Genomic DNA, 18894 nt, shown 5'->3' with positions numbered 1-18894 from the left:
CCATTGCACATCATGATCATTCAGTATTTGTCAATACTGATCAAAGGCCAGTTGTTTCCAGATTTAGAATGGAGAGTCACTGATGTAATTCGCACCCCAGTGCATATACCCGATCTCTGTGGTCTTACAGGAATATTTCAAGTTGATTATTTCTTGCGCGCTCTCAAATTTCATAACTACAATTGTCCCCAAGACTTCTGTAATTCTTCATTTTACACTAAGACAAAATATTGGCAGGTTATTACAAAGCAGAAATAGGACATACAGTCCTCACTTTCTCCTGCTTGACCCTTCTAGTCTGCTCCGCTTCATGGCAATCTTAGGCAAACCTAATTGAACTTGTCCGACATTCATTCCCATTTACTTTCAACTGTGCTCATTGCATAGTGGACAGGACCCTGAATAATAACTTCCTCCTTCCTACCTCCGGTCATGGGGCTACTTGTTCCTGCTGAGATCAGCTGCTGGGACTAACTGGGGGTGATCCTAAAACTTAGCGATACCCATCAACTGTTTCCATCAGTTGATGGGTATCACAAAAAGATTACAATTAAATTTAGTGAAGCCTTTTGTTTTATTCATCTGTGGGTGTTGCTGGTTGGGCTAGTGTTTATTGCCTGGCCCTGTTTGTCTTGAGAAGGTTGCGGTGGGCTGCCTTCTTGAACTGCTGCAGTCCATGTACTGTAGGTTGACCCATGATGTCATTAGAGGGAGAGAATTCCAGGATTTTGACTGGTGATATATTTCCAAGTCAGGATGGTGAGAAGCTTGGAAAGGAATTTGCAGGTGGTGATGTTCAAATGGTTCTGCTGCCCTCGTCTGTCTAAATGGTAGTTTTTGAAGATTTGGAAGGTGCAAAATGTTGATGGTAAAATGACTGTGGATGTGGTGCCAATCAAGCTGGCTGCTTTATTCTGAATGGTGTCAAATTCTTGTGTTTTTGAAGCTGCTCTTATCCAGGCAAATACGGACAATTCTATTGCATTCATGATTTATACTTATAAATGATGGACAAGCTTTGGGAAATCGGATTGAGTTATTTGCTACAAGACTAGATCAAAGGCTACTGTATTTATATGACAAGCCCAATTAGTTTCTGGTCAATGGTTGTAAAGTAATTCCATTGAATATCATTGGGCAGTGGTTAGATAGTCACTTATTGGCAATGGTCGTTCCCTGCCATTTTTGTGACAGCAATGTTATATGCCATTTTTCAGCTCAAGTTTGAATATTGTCCAGGTTTTGTTGCATTTAGACATGGACTGCTTTTGAATGAGGAATCCGAAATGGTGCTAATCACTGTGCAGTCACCAACAAACATTCTTATTTCTGAACTTATGATGGAGAGAGGTTCATTCTGGATGTACTATTAACTCCACAGTTCAGTTTCAGAAACTAACTAGTTCCAACGTTAATTTTTACACTCTAGTACTTTTTACCAGCAAGTCTGCAAAATATAAGAGTAATCATTTCATGTTGGGAAAGTTAAATATATAAATAAAAATTAATCTTTTAGTTAAGGGAAGACAAGATCAGTCTGGTGAACAGGTCAATGAACAAGAGGGTAATGGATGAAAGAAAATCTGGAACATTAAAGAAATAGAAAACTGCAGCATGATTACATAATGTGCCAGATGATGTAATAAAAGTTTCTAACCAACTTTTACCAAATGTGCATCAGCGATCATCATTTCTACAATTTGGCTTCTCCCATATGAGGACTCCAACTGGGATCTCCAAATTTTGAATTTTAATTATACTTGTTCAAAATAGCCCCCCCTAATTATAAACAGACACATTCTTTTCAGGATATATGTCTATTTCATGTGCAAAGTCGTCGAATTGAACAATAGCCTTGTCGGTGGCTAGATGGTGTCTCTAAGCCTGCTGTCAAGTTCAGTTAATAGATGTTCCTGAAAGTTTGAGTCGTTGTTTGGATGACAACATAGCTATCTTGGTGACTTTGCTGATGTCAAGTGGCTGCACAGAGAGCTTGCATGTCATAAACATGTACATTTGACATATTAGACAAATATACTGTACACAATTCTTTGCTCTGATCTTATAGTAAAACCTGCTTTCATGAATTATCCAAAAATTTACAATAGGTCATGATTTGGCTTTCACTGGTATAATTCTAATAACGTAAATTGTGCATTAGCCTGTACTGCACTTACATTTTCATTTCATGCTATACTAATACTAACTTCTATTACTAACTTACACCGTACTAAATTTTAAAATTCCCTGCTGAATCACTGTACATAATGATTTTTCCATTTTACTGAAGATCTAACCATTCAAAATTCTCTTTACACGTATTAATCATTCAACTCATTGTACACCATCTTATAATCTTAAGTTATATGGGCCACTGGCATTCCCTCCTGCTCGCACTCTGCCTGTTGTTCATTTGGATGATGACAAAGTGGTTGCAGTTGTTGCACAAAATTCACCATGAGAGCAGGTGTCAAAACCCAACTTGTTCATATATGTATGTTGTACATATGTCTTCAGTCTATTCTCCAGACAACTAGGTACATGCATAATACTGACTTTGCATGGCACACCGTATCTCAAATACCAGTTGAGTGATGTTAGAAAGAATGTAGATTAGTTTGGCATTTAATCACAAATAGATGAAATAATGCTTCCAATCTTCATCGATCTTGTAAACTGTGACATTAGGCTGAACAAAATATATTGGGTGGTGATATTAGCATAAAATCCCATCTCATTGTTCTGCTAGTTTGTTTAGTACCTAAACAGGAATGAAGGAGTGATACTGACGTGACTTTAACAAGACTTACCAAACTATTAATCAAAAATAGAAGTTTGATTTTAGCAAAGAAGCTTGAGGATATCTGGTGATTGCACTTGCGCTTACTCGTAACCCATTATTTCTAGCAGCTCACTCTTCGTGCAAACCTGATTCAACATTAGAGCTTTCAGCTGGTTCAGCGCTTCTGTCCAAGCAATGAGAAGTGTTGAGCTCTCTATCTACACCACTGAACTTGCATAATGTTTGCTGCTTAGATGAGAGGTTGATAGAAGGACAATATGCATAGCAGTATTGTTGCAGTATTACTAATCTCCAGGCTGCTCAGTAAGATCTTTAAAAAAGCTTTTCCTGTTCCGGCAGGTTTTCAGTATTCAACCAGAGAGATGAAGACAGATGATGATAGGAGTGTCTCACTGAAAAGAATTCACCATGTCAATGTACGGGACTAGTGGTAACTTATTTCAGTCTCTTAATAGAAGGTCATTGAGTTTTTTGAGCCCTTTACACTCAATTAGATAATGGCTAATTTCCATCTTCATTCCATTTATTTGGCTGTGTAAAATATCCTTGTCAGTTAAACTTCCTTTAATTTCTGTTGATCTCGCCCCTGAATGTGTGGCTTTAATTTTAGGGTTATAACTCTTGGTTCTGTATGCTCCCATAAGGAAAGGGTTTCTATTGCATAGACTGACACTATTCAGAGGAGGCTCTTTATCATCTCTGTACCACCAGAGCTACATTAAATCTACGCTAGGATAAAACCAAGAATATTGGATGTTGGAGATCATCCACAATAGAAACTGAGCAGGTCTGGCAGCATCTATAGAGAGAAAGCAGCATTAATGTTAGTCCATTGACTCTTCACTGAAAGCTGCTACTCCTATCTGCCATCTTCTAAACCTAGCAACAATGCTGCCTGGTCCTTCGTCCAGATTGTTAACGTATAACGTGAATAGTTGTGACCCAACACTGAAGTGGAACTCCACTAGTCATTGGCTGCCCTCCTGAAAAAGAACCTTTTATGCACACTTCTTCTTGTCTTCTATCAGTCAGCCAATCCCCTCTCCAGGCCAGTGCCTTGTCCCTAATTGTAGAGAGTATGGTGCTGGAAAAGCACAGCAGGTCAAGGGCTTATGCCCAAAAGTCAGTTCTTCTGCTCCTTGGATGCTTCCTGACCTGTGCTTTTTCAGCACCACATTAGTGACTCTGATCTCCACATCTGCAGTCCTCACTTTCTTGCTTCTAATACCTTGTTTAGTAGCTTTCCGTGCAGCACCTTCTGGGTCTTCTGGAGATCCAAAATACATCATGTGCATTGGCTCTCCTTTGTCTAACTTGCTCAATACCTTCTCAAAGAATTCTAACAGATTTGTCAGATTTGACCTCCCCTTGACAAGGCCGTGCTAGCTCAGCCCTATTTTACCATGTGTCTACGAGTACTCCATAAGTCATTCTTAATAATGGACTGTAAAATCTTAGCAACAAGCAAGGTCAAACTAACCAGCCTATAATTTCCTGTCTGTCTGTCTCTCTCTCTCTCTCTTGTCTTCCCACTTTCCACTCCTTTGGGGCCCTCCGTGACTCCACAGAAACTATACACCGTGATTTGCTGTTTTCTCTCTATCGCTGAGTCAAAATGCTGCAACTCTGGATATATCAACACACCGAGTGTCAGCAGTGCAGGAAGGCAGCTCACAAGTGACTCATCAATGGCAATTAATGATTGGCAATAAGTGCTGCCCGAGCCAGTCTCGCGTGCTCACATGCTCTTTCGCATTCACTTCTTGCTCTTGTGCTCTCTCATACACTGCCCACCCCACTCCAACCCACCTCATCTGTAGTTTTGGCTGATTATCTCATCCCCAAATGCTACTTTTGCCGACTATGTTTCCCTCTTTATGTACTGCTGCAACTGACTATCCAGCTCCCCCAGCCCCTGCATGCACTGCTGTGGATCTCTCAATACTCGTGTTGTGATTCCTAATAAGCCCCCAAATTGTTATGATTCCTGATGAGACTTTGACATTTGTTTTGTTCTGGCCAGGACAAAATAGCATTTTTGTTTAATGTAGACTCACTTAACCTGTTTATAGACTTTCTGTAGACTTATTGGTGTGTCATTCTTACCACTTGCCGCCTCAACTTTTTTTTTGGTATGCCATCTACAAAGTTACCAATAATACATTCTCTTCCATCATCCAATTCATTCATATACATAATGAATAATTGTGGCACAGCCCACAGGGGCTCTATGGTTCGCACTGCTGCCTCAGTGCCAGGGATCAGGGTTCGATTCCAGCCTTTGGTGACTGTGGAGTTTGCACATTCTCCCAGTGTCTGTGTGGATTTCCTCCTGGTGCTCTGGTTTCCTCCCACAGTCCAAAGATGTGCAGGTTAGATGAATTGGCCATGCTAAATTGCCCATAGTGTTCAGAGATGTGTAGGTTAGATGCATTAGTCAGGGGAAAATGTAATAGGGTAGACGAAGGGTCTGGGTGGGATACTCTTCAGGGGGCCAGTGTGGACTGGTGGGGCTGAAGGGCCTGTTTCCACACTGTAAGGATTCTAGGATTCTGGGTTGCTATCTTGGAAATACCCACTTTGTCACAAATCTAATTTCGGAGTTGACCAATCCTCTATCCATTTTAATTTGCTTCCCCCAACACCATGTGCTGTAACATTAAGTAGTCTGAAAGCTATTACCTTTATCATAGACTCTAAACGTTTTCGCAGTTACAGATGTTGAGCTAACTAGTTGCCTGTTTTTATCTCCTATTCTTTTTGAAAAAGCATATTGCATTGGCAGTTTTCTAATTCTCTGGGAATTTTCCAGAATCTAAGGATATTTTGTTTTTGAAAGGTTACGACCAGTCTCTCCACTATCTCTGGAATGACTTCTTTTAAGATCCTAGAATATAACTGTTCATGTCCAGGAGACAAAAACACGGGATACACATGCCATCTCCCAAATGAAGAGAGCATACGTGCAAAGTATGTATCAACGCTTCTGCCATTTTCTGGTTCCTCATTATCTTCCCAGCCCCTCTCTGCTTTGGTCTTGTGCCTCCTTTTTGAAAATATATTTAACCAAGCTTACATTCCATTTTTGCATTACTTGCTAGTTCATCGTCAGGTTTATTTTTCCCTTTTTTGGCCATCTCGTGATTTTTAAAACCAAAGGTGTACCTCTCCTCTTTCCTTCTTGCCTTACTTTCTTTTTAAAAACAAAACCATACCCTTGAATATTTAGTTTTCAGCTTTGATTTTCTTGTAGCTGTGTCTCTGGCTGTACGATCATATCCAGTCCCTTCAGATTTGTGCCATTAATTCATTTATTTTGTTCTGAAAACTATATGTATTTTAGTGAAGAGCCATTAATTTGTACCTTTCCTAATCCCCAGCTCCTATCATTGACCCTATTTGCTTGTTGCTGTCTTCTATGGTTATAGACTCTGTCCATCACTGTTCCACTCTGGGTATCATTATCTAAGAGCTTTCCTGCAGTGCTGCCTTTGCCTTTTAAGTCTATGATTCCCCTCTCACTGAAACCACCTTTCCTGCATTTAATTTACTGCCTTTAGGATTTATAGCTAGAAGATTTGAGTATCAGAATAAGGATGTCTTGCTGTGCTTATAGAGGGCCTTGGTGAGGTCACAGCTTGAGTATAATGTGTGATTTTGGTCTCCTAGGGCATTTTTGCTATTGTGGGAGTCCAGCGACGGTTCACCAGATGGATTCCCAGTATAGCAGGACTGACATGTAAGAAAAGACTGGATCGACTAGGCTTGGATTTGCTGGAATTTAGAAGGAAGAAGGGGGATCTCTCAAACATTAAAAAATCCTGATGGGTCTGGACAGGCTAAAAGCAGGAAGAATGTTCCCAATTAGATTAGATTCCCTACAGTGTGGAAACTGGCCCTTCGGCCCAACAAGTCCCCACTGACTTTCTGAAGAGTAATCCACCCAGACCCATTTCCCTCTGACTAATGCACATAACACTATAGGCAATTTAGCATGGCCAGTTCATCTGGCCCGCACATCTTTGGACTGTGGGAGGAAATCCACGCAGACACTGGCAGAATGTGCAAACTCTGCACAGACAATCGCCTGAGGCTGGAATTTAACCTGGGACCCTGGTGCTGAGAGGCATCAGTGCTAACCACTGAGCTACCATGCTGCCCCCTGTGACAGTCTAGGAGTAGAAGGTAAACCATTCAGAACTCCTATGAGGAAGAATGTTTTCACTCCGAGTTGTGAACCTGTGGAATTCTCTCCCACAGAAAGCTGTTGGGGCCAGGCCATTCGATAATTTCAAGAAGTTGGACGTGGCCCTTTGGCTAGAGGAATCATGGGGTGTAGGGAGAAGGTGGGAATAGGATACTGAAATTTCATGATCGCACTGAATGGTGGTGCAGGCTTGAAAGGGCCGAATGGCCTAGTCCTGCGCCTATTTTTTAACATCTAGAATTCATAAGTAAAATATGAGAGACAAAACATTATGAACCACCCCGAGTCTATAAAATTTTTTAAAAATGGTTAAGATAAAGCTGACAGATCTCCTAGAAACCCTCCCAAATATTAGTGATACTGTGGATCACCAAATTGATTGAAAATTTATCTCCTTCACAAGGTATTACAATTCACTTTTGAAGACCTAACTTTGAAGTTCTTTTAAACGTTGGCTGTTTATGCAACTGCTTGCATGTTGGTCGTTTAACTCCTCCCCTAAAATTGCATTCCACTCAACTTTTGAGACTGCATTCCAGCACCTACTCATTGATACAATTCCAGATCTATGCAGCTAGCTCGAATACAAAGCTGACACCATTCCTTGGGTTTATCCCAGCTTCAATATTTGTTAGCTTCAAACAAATACTGCTCTAGGCATTCTTCACTCCATTTTCAGCTGTATGAAACCACCGTTCCCAACAATTTTCTTCCAAGATCCAACTGCTCTGAGTGGTTCCCAGAGCATTTAGAACATAGAACATTATAGTGCAGTACAGGCCTTTCTGCTCTGTGTTGCGCCGACCTGTGAAACCAATATGAAGCCCATCCATGTTTATCCAATGACCATTTAAATGCCCTCAAAGTTGGCGAGTCTACTGCTGTTGCAGGCAGGGCGTTCTATACCTTACTATTCTCAGAGTAAAACTACCTCTGACATCTGTCCTATATCTATCATCCCTGTTACAATATGGGTAAACCTTCCTGCTTAATTTAAACCAGCAACATGGAAAAGATTTATCCATGCAGTATTCTGTGAAGATTCAAGAGGCAAAGTACTATCCCAAAGGTCACTATTTCAAGTAAAAATTAACAACTTTATTTCTTAAAGTGTAACAGAGAATAATTAAGTAACAACTATTTACAACTCCTTTCTCTAACCTATCTTTTACTTTACTCCTCTACAATACTAGTCCGATTAAAATCCCCAATTAAGATTTACCAAAAATTCAAATTTTAAAACCAGCCAGCTATCGAATCTCCTCTTTATATCTTCCTTTGTCTTCTTTTCTTCTTAGAGATTTCAGTTTCACGGGTTACTGATTGATAAAGGTACCTTTTTTAAGGGAGCTATTCAACGGGCAGTCTACTTGTGTTGGTGGCTTGGCAGTTCTCCCTCAGCTGTTCAATTTTCCCCGGTCTTATACCCCAAAGCATCAGACTGTGTCATTGGCTTTCAATATTGTCAGTATACTAAATTCAAACATAATTGGAATTTCGTGTTTTCTGGGGTATAATTTAAACTGATTGGCCTAATTTGAATTTTTTTTGCTCTCCAGGCAACCAGCTGCTCTAGCTGCTGGACAAAAAGGTTCCATTATGTCTTGTTCAGATCACTTGGTGCTGTTAAGTAGTTCTGCTAGCTTTTAATTCTCTTAAAGGTACAGTACACTTCTACACTTTCATAACGCCCCTCAATTTAAAGCTATGTCATCTTGTGCCTGTCATCACCATCCAAGGAACAAGGCTCCCACTTCCACCCTATGACTCAAAAGCCCAGCTTTGGTCACACCTCCCATCACCCAAAGCTTTTGAGTATGATAATCATCTGAGTGTGACATAGAAGAACCTTTTCATTATGAAGCTTCTCTTTCCATGCTCCTTTCTTGATAGGTCAGCAGTGTGCAGAAAGCTTTGACTGCTAAAACTGACTCTGATTCTTGAACTGCTGTTCATCAATTTTTGAAATGATCTGGGTGACTTTACCAGTTCTCTGAATGTCTCTCAGCTGTTATAGACTCAGAGTCGTACAGCATGGAAACAGACCCTTCAGTCCAACCCAATCTAGTCCCATCTGCCAGCATCTGGTCCATATCCCTCCAAACCCTTACTATTCAAATACCCATCCAGATGCCTTTTAAATGTTGCAATTGTACCAGCCTCTGGAAGCTCATCCATACATGTACCACCCTCTGTGTGAAAAAGTTGTTCCGTAGATCTCTTACATCTTTCCCCTCTCACCTTAAACCTATGCCCTCTAGCTCTGGACTCCCCGACCCCAGACAAGGCTAAATGGTGACTAGAGGTGGAACACTATGTCCCTGCAATATTCACAAGTTGTTGGCTAACACAACACAAATGGATACCAATCAAGAGATTCCCTTCATAAATGTCTGATTGGGATCTCATAGTGACCCTTGCTGTGTCTTCTACATTACAGGTGCGGATGCCAAATAGCATAGAGTACCAACCAGTGGAGTGTGCACTCATAGTCAATGTGGCTGGAGCATGGTCAGGAAAAGTGGCAGAGATGATTGGCATTGGTAATGGACCTGAAGGCACCTTGGAGGGCATAAAACTCCCAGTAGAACCCAGAAAAAGGTGAGCAAATGAAGCCTCTTTCTGCAAAATACAGAACAGGCTAGGCTGCAATATGAGCCCTACAGAATCTGCAGCAAGAGCAAAAGACATCTCTATTCTCTCCCTCCCCCCAGAGTTTTTCACCAGAATATGGGATTGCAAGCTTAGTTGAATTTTCATTTGTGATCATCTGGTATATCGGCCACTCCACTGAAAGTTCACACGTGCTCTAACTGATGTGATTAAAGAATCAAAGCAGGCACCACCTGAGGTTTGCTGGGAAGGAGCAGTCAGGATGCATAGTGTTGAATGTGTTCCTGCTTGTGATTTTTCTCCCAGTGGGGGCTTCCTGATTGAAACATCAGGTACAAAAGTGATCCAGTGTAATTTTGTACTGCATTTGAAGCCCAAGTGGACAAATGCTGTGGATTGGAGTTGAATGACAGCAAAGACCAATACTGAGCAATGTTGTATTTTTTGTGTATTGAAAGGATTTACAAAGTGGAGTTCTCTAGGATTGATATTAGGACTGATGCTTTCCTCCTCATGTAAATAATGGAGACTTGGGTGTGCAGAGCACAATTTCTGTTACTTCCAAATTTGAAACTAGGTTTTGGGAATTGTGGAGAAGATACTGACTGATCCCAAGAGAAGTATGTTGGTAGAATGGGCAGACAAATGAGACTGAAATTTCATGTAAAGAAATATGGGTTTGTTACTTTTTTGTCAGAAGATTAGGGAGGGGCAGTATAAAATGTAGTGTACAATTGTCAAGGGAAAGCAGAAAGATGTTAACCCAGGGTTATGCAGAGGAACTGGGGTGGGGGGGGGGGGGGGGAGGTGCAGTAAGCATAGATGCTCAGAATATTCCGATGCAAAACACCAGTCTGGAATATTTGACAAAATCTTTAGCTGCCATTATTTGTTCGATTTGGTGATGCCAGTGTTGGACTGGAGTGTACAAAGTTAAAAATCACACAACACCAGGTTATAGTCCAGCAGATTTAATTGGAAGCACACTTGAAGCGATGCTCCTTCATCAGGTGGTAGTGGAGGGCTGTGGATAAATGGCCAGTGTTAGAATTGAGCCCTCCACTACCACCTGATGAAGGAGCATCGCTTCAAGTGTGCTTCCAATTAAATCTGCTGGACTATAACCTGGTGTTGTGTGATACCTGGTAGGCTGTGGATAAATGGCCAGTGTTAGAATTGAGCCCTCCACTACCACCTGATGGAGTGTCGCTCCAAACGCTAGTGTGCTTCCAATTAAACCTGTTGGACTATAACCTGGCATTGTGATTTTTAACTTTATTATTTGTTTGGACTGCTCTGAGATCATTACCAAAACCCTGGTCAAGTTGAAATAGGCAAGGGCAGGTTGAGAAAGGAATCACTGGGGCATATGGAATTCTGGGTTTTTAAATGGAAATGTAGAATATAAAATCAATTAAATTATGGTGAGCCTTTATGAAGCACACCTTTGGTTTGGCCTCAACTGGAGTATTGTGTTGAACTTTGAGCTGGAACGCAGTGTCTGATGCAGGTGGATCCAGTCGTGGTTCTCGCAACAAAAATTTGGTTATGACCTGAAGAGAAAACATTTTGTTGACTCCAGGGAAGAGTAAACTAGCAAAGTTGCTCTTGGAGAGAGCTGGCAGGGATGCACAAGTCTGCACGGCCTCCTTATTTGGTAGAATTATAGAATGATTATAAGGGGAGAGGGTTAGCAAACTATGGCCTGTCTCTTGACCAGGCTTTTGGTAATGATCTCAAAGCAGTCTGAACAAATAATGACAGCTAAAGATTTTGTTTAACTTTCTGGACTGGTGATTTGAATCAGAATATTCTGAGACTCTATGCTTACTGCACCCACCATAACCTCTGCAAATGTATTAACCTGATTGAGTTTTACATAGGAGATGTAAAATGTCAATTCTTTCTTATTGAAACACACATGTAATTTTTAACCATCTGTATGTTCCCTCCCCTTGGATTAGTGACGGTTACTGTGGTAGGTTTAGTTTGTTCAGAGGTATCTGTCCTTCAAGTATCAGCCAAGGCAGAACATGCCAGCAAAGAAACTCAACTTTGTGAATCCTGTGTTCACAAAGTCCGAAAAAGGCACTTGCATTTATATAGCTGTAACCAGCTAATATTTGTGCTTTACAGTTAATTAAATCATTTTGGAGTGTAGTTGTTTGACAGCAGTTCATTTGCACATAATAAACTCCCACATACAACAAAGTGATAATGACCAGATTACCTGTTGTTTTTATGTTTTTTGCTCCTTTTTATTGGTGTCCAATATTTTAACTCCTTAAATAGAATATTAAACAATAGATCGTTACCCCCAGTGTGGAACTCGAGACCTTGTTCCTGGAATTAAGACTAACTATGAACTGAACTAACTGGGCTGGACATGAACTTGTTCCACAAAGCATTTCTGATTTGGGAGGCATCTTCACAACTGATGGACCGATCAAACTGTTCAAACGTCTGCCCCCTGCTGCTTTGAAGAAGAAACTTTGGGCAAGTTAGTTAAGACACAGTTCTGTGGCAGCTATGGTTTATTCCATTTTGCAGTGTTCTAGGCTGACACATTCATTGTTATTGTTGCAGGCAGTCCTGTTACTTTGAGGCATTTTCTCCTGTCACTCTCCAGAATTGATACCTTGGTCTTCATTTTGAGGCATTATGACACTAATAAGGAAAGATTGCAAACTTCAACTAGAATGCCATCAGGAGCATTTGTGCAATTTCCAGCAACTGCAGACCCTTTTGCTTTTCAGATGCTTTTCTGGTTGGTGCCAGGGGTTACTGTGATCTTTTGCCCCCACCTGAGTGAACAAATTGATTATTGGTTTACCATTTTATTTGCAACACTGCACTTCAAAGAGTATAATACTCAACACTGGATTGGAATGTCAGCTTGATTTTTACATTCTGGTCCTGGAGTGATCTTTGTGATTGAGTGGTGTGCCAACTGCGAATGTTAATGATTACAAGCAGGATCCCTGGCTTTTATCTCCCTGCCAGCCAAAAGTTGGTAAAATTAATTGTATTGTTTCCACCACTACCTCTGTCAAGACTAGGTAGCTCAGCAAACTCTGGGTCCATGCTAGGACCATGAGTCTGTGCTTATTTCAGGTTGTCATTGTCAAATAGAGCAATGAGGCTTCATTCAAATATATATATTTTTTTCCTTATTCTGTCAGATATGTGTATGTCTTCCACTGCCCAAATGGTCCAGGGTTGGAATGCCCATTAATTGTTGACCACAAGGGAGTTTACTGCCGTCGAGACGGTTTAGGAGGAAACTACTTGGGAGGACTTTCTCCAACTGAGGTAAGCACAGCCAGGCCTATATAAGCTGTGCTTTTCATTTCTCTTTTTTGGTTACAAGCTTGTGACGTGGGATGGCAAGGCCATCAGGTTGGTTATGTACTGTCTGTGCTTGGCTGCCTGTTTTTTATTCTCATTGACTGATTGTTTTCGCCATCCAATCTCGTCAAATCCCAAGTTTAGTTCCATTCTCTTTGGCAGGGAATATGACATTCAGCAATGGAGGCATTTGGTCCATTATGCCTGGTGATAGTTTTTTTTCAAAGAAGTTTTCCAATTTCTTTTCGAATGTTCTTCCATCATGTTTTATGGGATAACCTATTCTCTAGCCTTAAGGTTAAGCATCAGGATATTAATCTACTTGAAGTTGTTGAATTGAAAGCCCCAGCCATGAACCAAATACTGTGGCATGAATTTAATTCAATCTTAATCCAATTGCACTGAGATCTGGGAGTGCGTGATTGGGCTGAGCTATACTGTACTTTGCCTGGGACTGTTAGATGGTGCTTTCTCTGTTTTTCGATTTCTAATGTTCGTCACCTCAAATAGGCCGTCCACAAAAACGTTGTAATGAATGGGAATGTAGTCATCTGTTTTGCTCTGAATAAAACTGAATTGACACACTAATTCCATTAATAACTTCAATTCCTGGCTTTTATAGGAGGAGGAACCAGATATCAGTGATCTGGAGGTGGATTATGAATACTTCCATAACTCTGTTTGGCCCACACTGGCTCAGAGAGTGCCTGCCTTTGAGTGTTTGAAGGTAAGCTTGTGAGACACTTTAATACCTTCATGGATATTGGTGACTGTTCCTGAATATTGTCTTGTTTTCTTGGTGACTGAAGTAAGACTCCATCTATCCTCAGTCCCTCCCTTACCTGGCTGTTTTACTTGTGGGAGCCCACAAATCGCTCACAATCAGCAGTTAGCTTAACTGTGAAAGGACATTGTTTCTGAGCTTGATCCTACCTTCAGCTTGTGTTCTACAAGCTGAAGTCACTGGTTGGGAATCTGGAATGGCTGTTAAGGAGAAATAAATTATGGAGAATAAGGGTGTTTAGAAACGTTAAGCGTGTACATTACCTCCCAACCCAATATCAATTAATTCAGTATGTACTGCAACTTGAGTCACAGACCATTTTTGGCCTGAAATCTGTTTTGTGGACAGTGTTAAATGGGGAAGCTAACATTGATTTGGTTTTAGTTGAAGCTTCCTACTGTGGTGGGCATGTCCATTGGATTCCAAACTGAAGAGTGAGAAGAGTAAACTCCAGCCACTTAATGCTAGCTCCAGCTACCCCTCTGTTACTAATTCTGTTGATCTCCCTTTCTAGCCTCTCATGCCTTCCCAGTCCTTTGACCCGACCATGGGCAGTTGTGCCTTCACTCAATGAGGCCTAAAGCTGTGAAATTTGCTCCACATACAACTTTGCATTTTCCTATAAAGCCTTCCTTAAAAAATAACACATTTTTATTAAAATGTTGGTTGCCTCTCCGAATCTCACCTGCTGGAAGTCACATTGGGTGTGTGATTTTGCAGGTGTTTTCTGTGGGAGTTAGGGTGGGGGTGTGACCTGCGTGCATAGTTACAAGAAGTGTCTGAGAGGTGGGGGTGCATATGTGCATATTTGCTGAGGAATCTGAGGTATCATTGAGCAAATGCAAGGGTCTCTATGGATGTGTGCACTCACAGGGGATATCTGAGATATTTGTGTAATTTCAGGGTATGTCAAGAGGCATTTATGGGTTTTTAGAGAGAAATGCAATGGGAAAATTGTTGCCATTGTTTTAATTTCATGTATTTCTGTCTTCAGTTGAAAAGTGCTTGGGCAGGTTACTATGATTACAACACCTTCGACCAGAATGCAATCATCGGCACTCATCCATTGGTTGCCAACATGTATTTTGCAACCGGCTTCAGTGGGCATGGCATACAACACTCTCCTGCTGTGGGCAGAGCTATTGCTGAACTCATTCTTGATGGAAAGTTCAAAACACTTGACCTAAGTGCATTTGACTTTATCCGATTCTTCAAAGGAACCAAAGTACTGGAAAATAACATAGTGTGAAATCCTGCAATCCTGTTGTGATCAGATATCCTAAAAGACATCAGAGGTATTATTTGTGATTGACAGTTACAGTTCGTCTCTACTTCACAAGACTTAATCGTGGCAAATCCTGGTCCTTCGATATGTAGATGTTGGATACCTTCGAACTCAATTTTATAAAGCAATTTGAATCTCCTGCAATTTGTCTTCCCAGACTGACCCTTGGCAGATTGCAGACTAAATGAATGGACCTGTGCTCTTTCGTGAATTATTGCGGTGTGATGACCTAGCATTCGGTTTTTAAAAAATCGAGACCTTTAGCAACATTTACAATCAACATTTCTATATCTGCACTTTTATTTGATATTTACTCTGCCGTGGTGCAATAATTAAAAGTTTTATTTGTTCCAATTTCCCACTCTTTCTCCTTTTAAAACTTTGGTTTCCCAAGCTATACCAGTATCACCTTAACCTTCTTGATTGATTTTTTTTTCTGCAGTGGCTTTTCAGTGCCATGCATCCCTTGACCATAAACTTAGCTTCTGTGAATTTTTATTCTAAGAAGAAGAAAAAAAACATTGCATTGTATTCACTGTGTTTCTCTTCAATACAGGACAACTTCTGATCAATAGATCTAAGAAGATTGTATTTCTTGACTGTCAGTCCCTTGAAGGGTGGTGGGGTAAGGGAGGAAAACTGCCCAAGTGGGAAGTGGTGATGGTGTCGTGGATAGTGAAGAAGATTACCTCCAAGTACAATGGGAACTTGATCAGATGGGCTACTCGGCTGAGCAGTAGCAGATAAAGTTTAATCTCGATAAATGTGAGGTGCTACATTTTTGGTAGGGCATATCAGGGCAGGACTTATACATTTAGTGGTAAGATCTTGGGGAGAGTTGCTGAACGAAGGGACCTTGGAGTACAAGTTCATAGTTACTTGAAAAGTAGACAGGATAGTGAAGGTGGTGTTTGGTATGCTTGTCTTTATTGGCAGTGCATTGAGTTTAGGAGTTGGGAGATCATTTTGCAAGGGGTAACTTTTTTTCAAGCAGAGGTGGTGCATGTATAGAATGAACTGCCAAAAGAAGTGGTGGAGGCTGGTACAATGATACTGTTTAAAAAAACATCTGCATGTGTATATGAATAGGAGGGGTTTCGAGGGATATTGGCCAAATGCTGGCAAATGGGATTAGAATAATTTTAGCATATCTGGTCAGCATGGTTGAGTACTTTTGTACTTTCCCACAAGTAAAAACATCCAGTCTGAGTCTGCACATCAAAATCTAACCCTGTTTTATAATCACCTCTCCGCCTTCTGCTTTCGTGTGAAGACAGCCAGATTGTTCACCCCCAGTGTTTCTGCTCTAAGCCTTACAACATCTTTTTTGCTTTCTAGCTACCTAATTTTTTAATATAATGACCAGAATTGTACATGGTACTCTGAGCTCAATACAAGTTTAGCATTTATCTGTATTTGAAATTCAGTTGTTAATTATATACCCATACTGCCGGTTTCTTAATTTCTTCTTGTGATTAGTTGCACTCAATCTCCGTATTGACAATTCTCTCAAATCTCATCCGTATGTAATCTAAAATTTATTTTCAAAGTTATGAAATTATTGTGTATGCTTAAAATTCAGGAAACATTCAAAGATTTTTAAAAAGAATTCCAACCTGCAATAGTAGGAAGTGGAATTCTGTACTTGTACTAAAGACAGCCCTATGTTCTCCAGCACAAGAGGGTGGAGTCCCCATCCAGACCACCAGGTCCAATCCTTTGTTTGCAATACTATTACATGTTTGAGGAATAATTGTTTATTCAGTTCACTAGAAGCATATTTCTTTTTGAATAATGAGGTAGGATTTTGTGCTCCAATCTGTAAATGAGACTTGAGCCCAACAACTTGTTTGCCTGAAAATTATAGAAGGAAATTAGGCTTGGTTCTGAGTGTCTCTGTTGTGACATGGTCCCTATTCCTGAATTGGAAAATAAATCTTTCTCTGCTTCATCTCCATAATTTCTGACTTCTGATGTGTTAGGTATAATAGTTTTTTAAAAACAAAATGTTGCTGTGGTGAATGTCAAGTTTCTTTGGTTTGGCCCCAATGCCACTAGCTTTTTCTATATCTGAAAACGGGTGACATGAGATGTCTATAGGGTTTTTGGCTTGTGCTGACCTTTAGTATTTTTGGAATTTGTTCCAAATAGTGATTAGTGTATTACCAAATTGAGCTTTGGATCCCTTAGACATAGAGAATCATTGAGAACAGAAACAGATCCTTCGATCCAACCAGTCTATGCTAAACATAATCCCAAACTAAACTGGTCCGACCTGTTTGTTTCTAGCCCATATCCCTCCAAACCTTTCCTATTCATGTACTTAGCCAAATGTCATTTAAACATAACTGTACCTACATTCACCACTTCCTCAGGAAGTCCATTCCACATGCAAACCACCCTGAGTTTAAAAATAAAATTCCTTAACGTCTTTTTAAAATCTCTCTCCTCTCACCTTTAATGGGCCTCCTTGTCTTGAAATCCCCCATCCTAGGAAAAAGACAACTACCATTATCTCTATCTATACCCCTCGTTATTTTATAAACTTCTATCAGGTCACCTCTCAATCTCTTACGCTGCAGTGAAAAACGTCCCAACCTAGTCAACCTTTTTTTATAACTCAGACCGTCCATACCTGGCAACCTCCTATAAATCTCTTTTGAACCCTCTCCAGCTTAATAATTACTTCAACCTCAACATAACTTCCAAACTCCTGCACTCAAAAGAGTGAGCAATGAAGGCAATCATGCTGAACACCTTTTAAACACCCTGTGTGTTTTTTTTAAATTCATTTGTGGGACTTGGGTGTCACTGGCTGACTAGCATTGATAGCCCATCCTTATTTGCCCTTGAGGAGGTGATGGTGATGCAAACTTCAGGGAATTGTGTACCTGCACTATTAGGTCTCTCTTCTACAATAATACCAAAGGCCTGACCATTAATTGTATGAGCCTTGTTCGTTGCAATACCTTGCATTTATCACGATTGAACCCCATCTGTCATTTTTCAGCCCTTTGACCCGTTTGATCAAGATCCCTTTATAATCATAGAAAACCTTCTTCACTGTCTCCTCTGCCACTAATTTTGGTGTAATCCGCAACTTACTTACTAAGCCTTCTATATTCTCATCCAAATCATTTATATAAATGATAAACAAAACAGGACTAGGACCATAAGCAAGCACTTCAAATTTTGTCAAAAGAGAGAAATATTTTGTACTTATGTGGTTATGTGCTTTTGGATATTAAACCAAATGAAAGTGTCATAAATACAAAGCAAGTTGTTGCACCAGTTAGTTGAATAAATGTATTAAGTCTGCATTGTGGCTCGATTTGAAAAGTGGTACACTACTGTTGGTTTCATTGGTCATTTAGTCCTGAACATGAAGCTAGTCCACTGCTGAACTACCTGCAGGCAATTGCCACTTTGTCTTGTTTCAGTGATATTCATGTCACTGTAGCATTGAAGAATGTAGCGACCATGATGTCTACCATACCTACTGAGAAGTTAGTTAGTCTTATATTAGACTATTTCATGTGACCAGGCCATTGCCCTGTGAATCATCCGAATGCATGGGAGTGGATTCTGGGTAATCCAAGATGTAGGATAGGAGAAAATTGTGGTTATAAGAGCTCCTTTTTAAACAAATTGAGATATTTTCAGTGTTGGAGCTGCTCTCCTCAAATTCTAGGAACAGTAATTACTGTATTATAAGCGGTTGTATTGTTTTACAACTTTGGGAGGAAAATCAAAAAAGGCACTTTAAGAAGGAGGAAGAGAACATGGGTAGTGACCACATGGGAAGTGATTCAAATGAAGAAACCTGCACTGCAGTCTGACCCAGCAGTAACTTG

General features: G+C 40.4%; 1 protein-coding gene across 2 annotated transcripts in view; it reads left to right on the top strand.

Annotated features, from left to right (window-relative positions):
* Nucleotides 1-15612, top strand: part of foxred1 (FAD-dependent oxidoreductase domain containing 1) — a 42562-nt gene extending 26950 nt beyond the window's left edge. For both annotated transcript variants that reach the window (XM_072593043.1, XM_072593042.1), the window contains 5 exons: nucleotides 3143-3219; nucleotides 9451-9611; nucleotides 12806-12935; nucleotides 13594-13698; nucleotides 14750-15612. In XM_072593043.1, coding sequence (XP_072449144.1) covers nucleotides 3143-3219; nucleotides 9451-9611; nucleotides 12806-12935; nucleotides 13594-13698; nucleotides 14750-15004 — 728 coding nt within the window. In that variant the 3' untranslated portion in view covers nucleotides 15005-15612. The remainder of the gene's footprint in view (nucleotides 1-3142; nucleotides 3220-9450; nucleotides 9612-12805; nucleotides 12936-13593; nucleotides 13699-14749) is intronic.
* Nucleotides 15613-18894: the final 3282 nt, after the last annotated feature.

This window comes from Chiloscyllium punctatum, chromosome 23 (genome assembly GCF_047496795.1).
Source record: "Chiloscyllium punctatum isolate Juve2018m chromosome 23, sChiPun1.3, whole genome shotgun sequence".
NCBI classification, from domain to species: Eukaryota; Metazoa; Chordata; class Chondrichthyes; order Orectolobiformes; family Hemiscylliidae; genus Chiloscyllium; species Chiloscyllium punctatum.
Note: the sequence above shows the minus strand (reverse complement) of the source record. Positions and strands in the feature narration are given on the sequence as shown.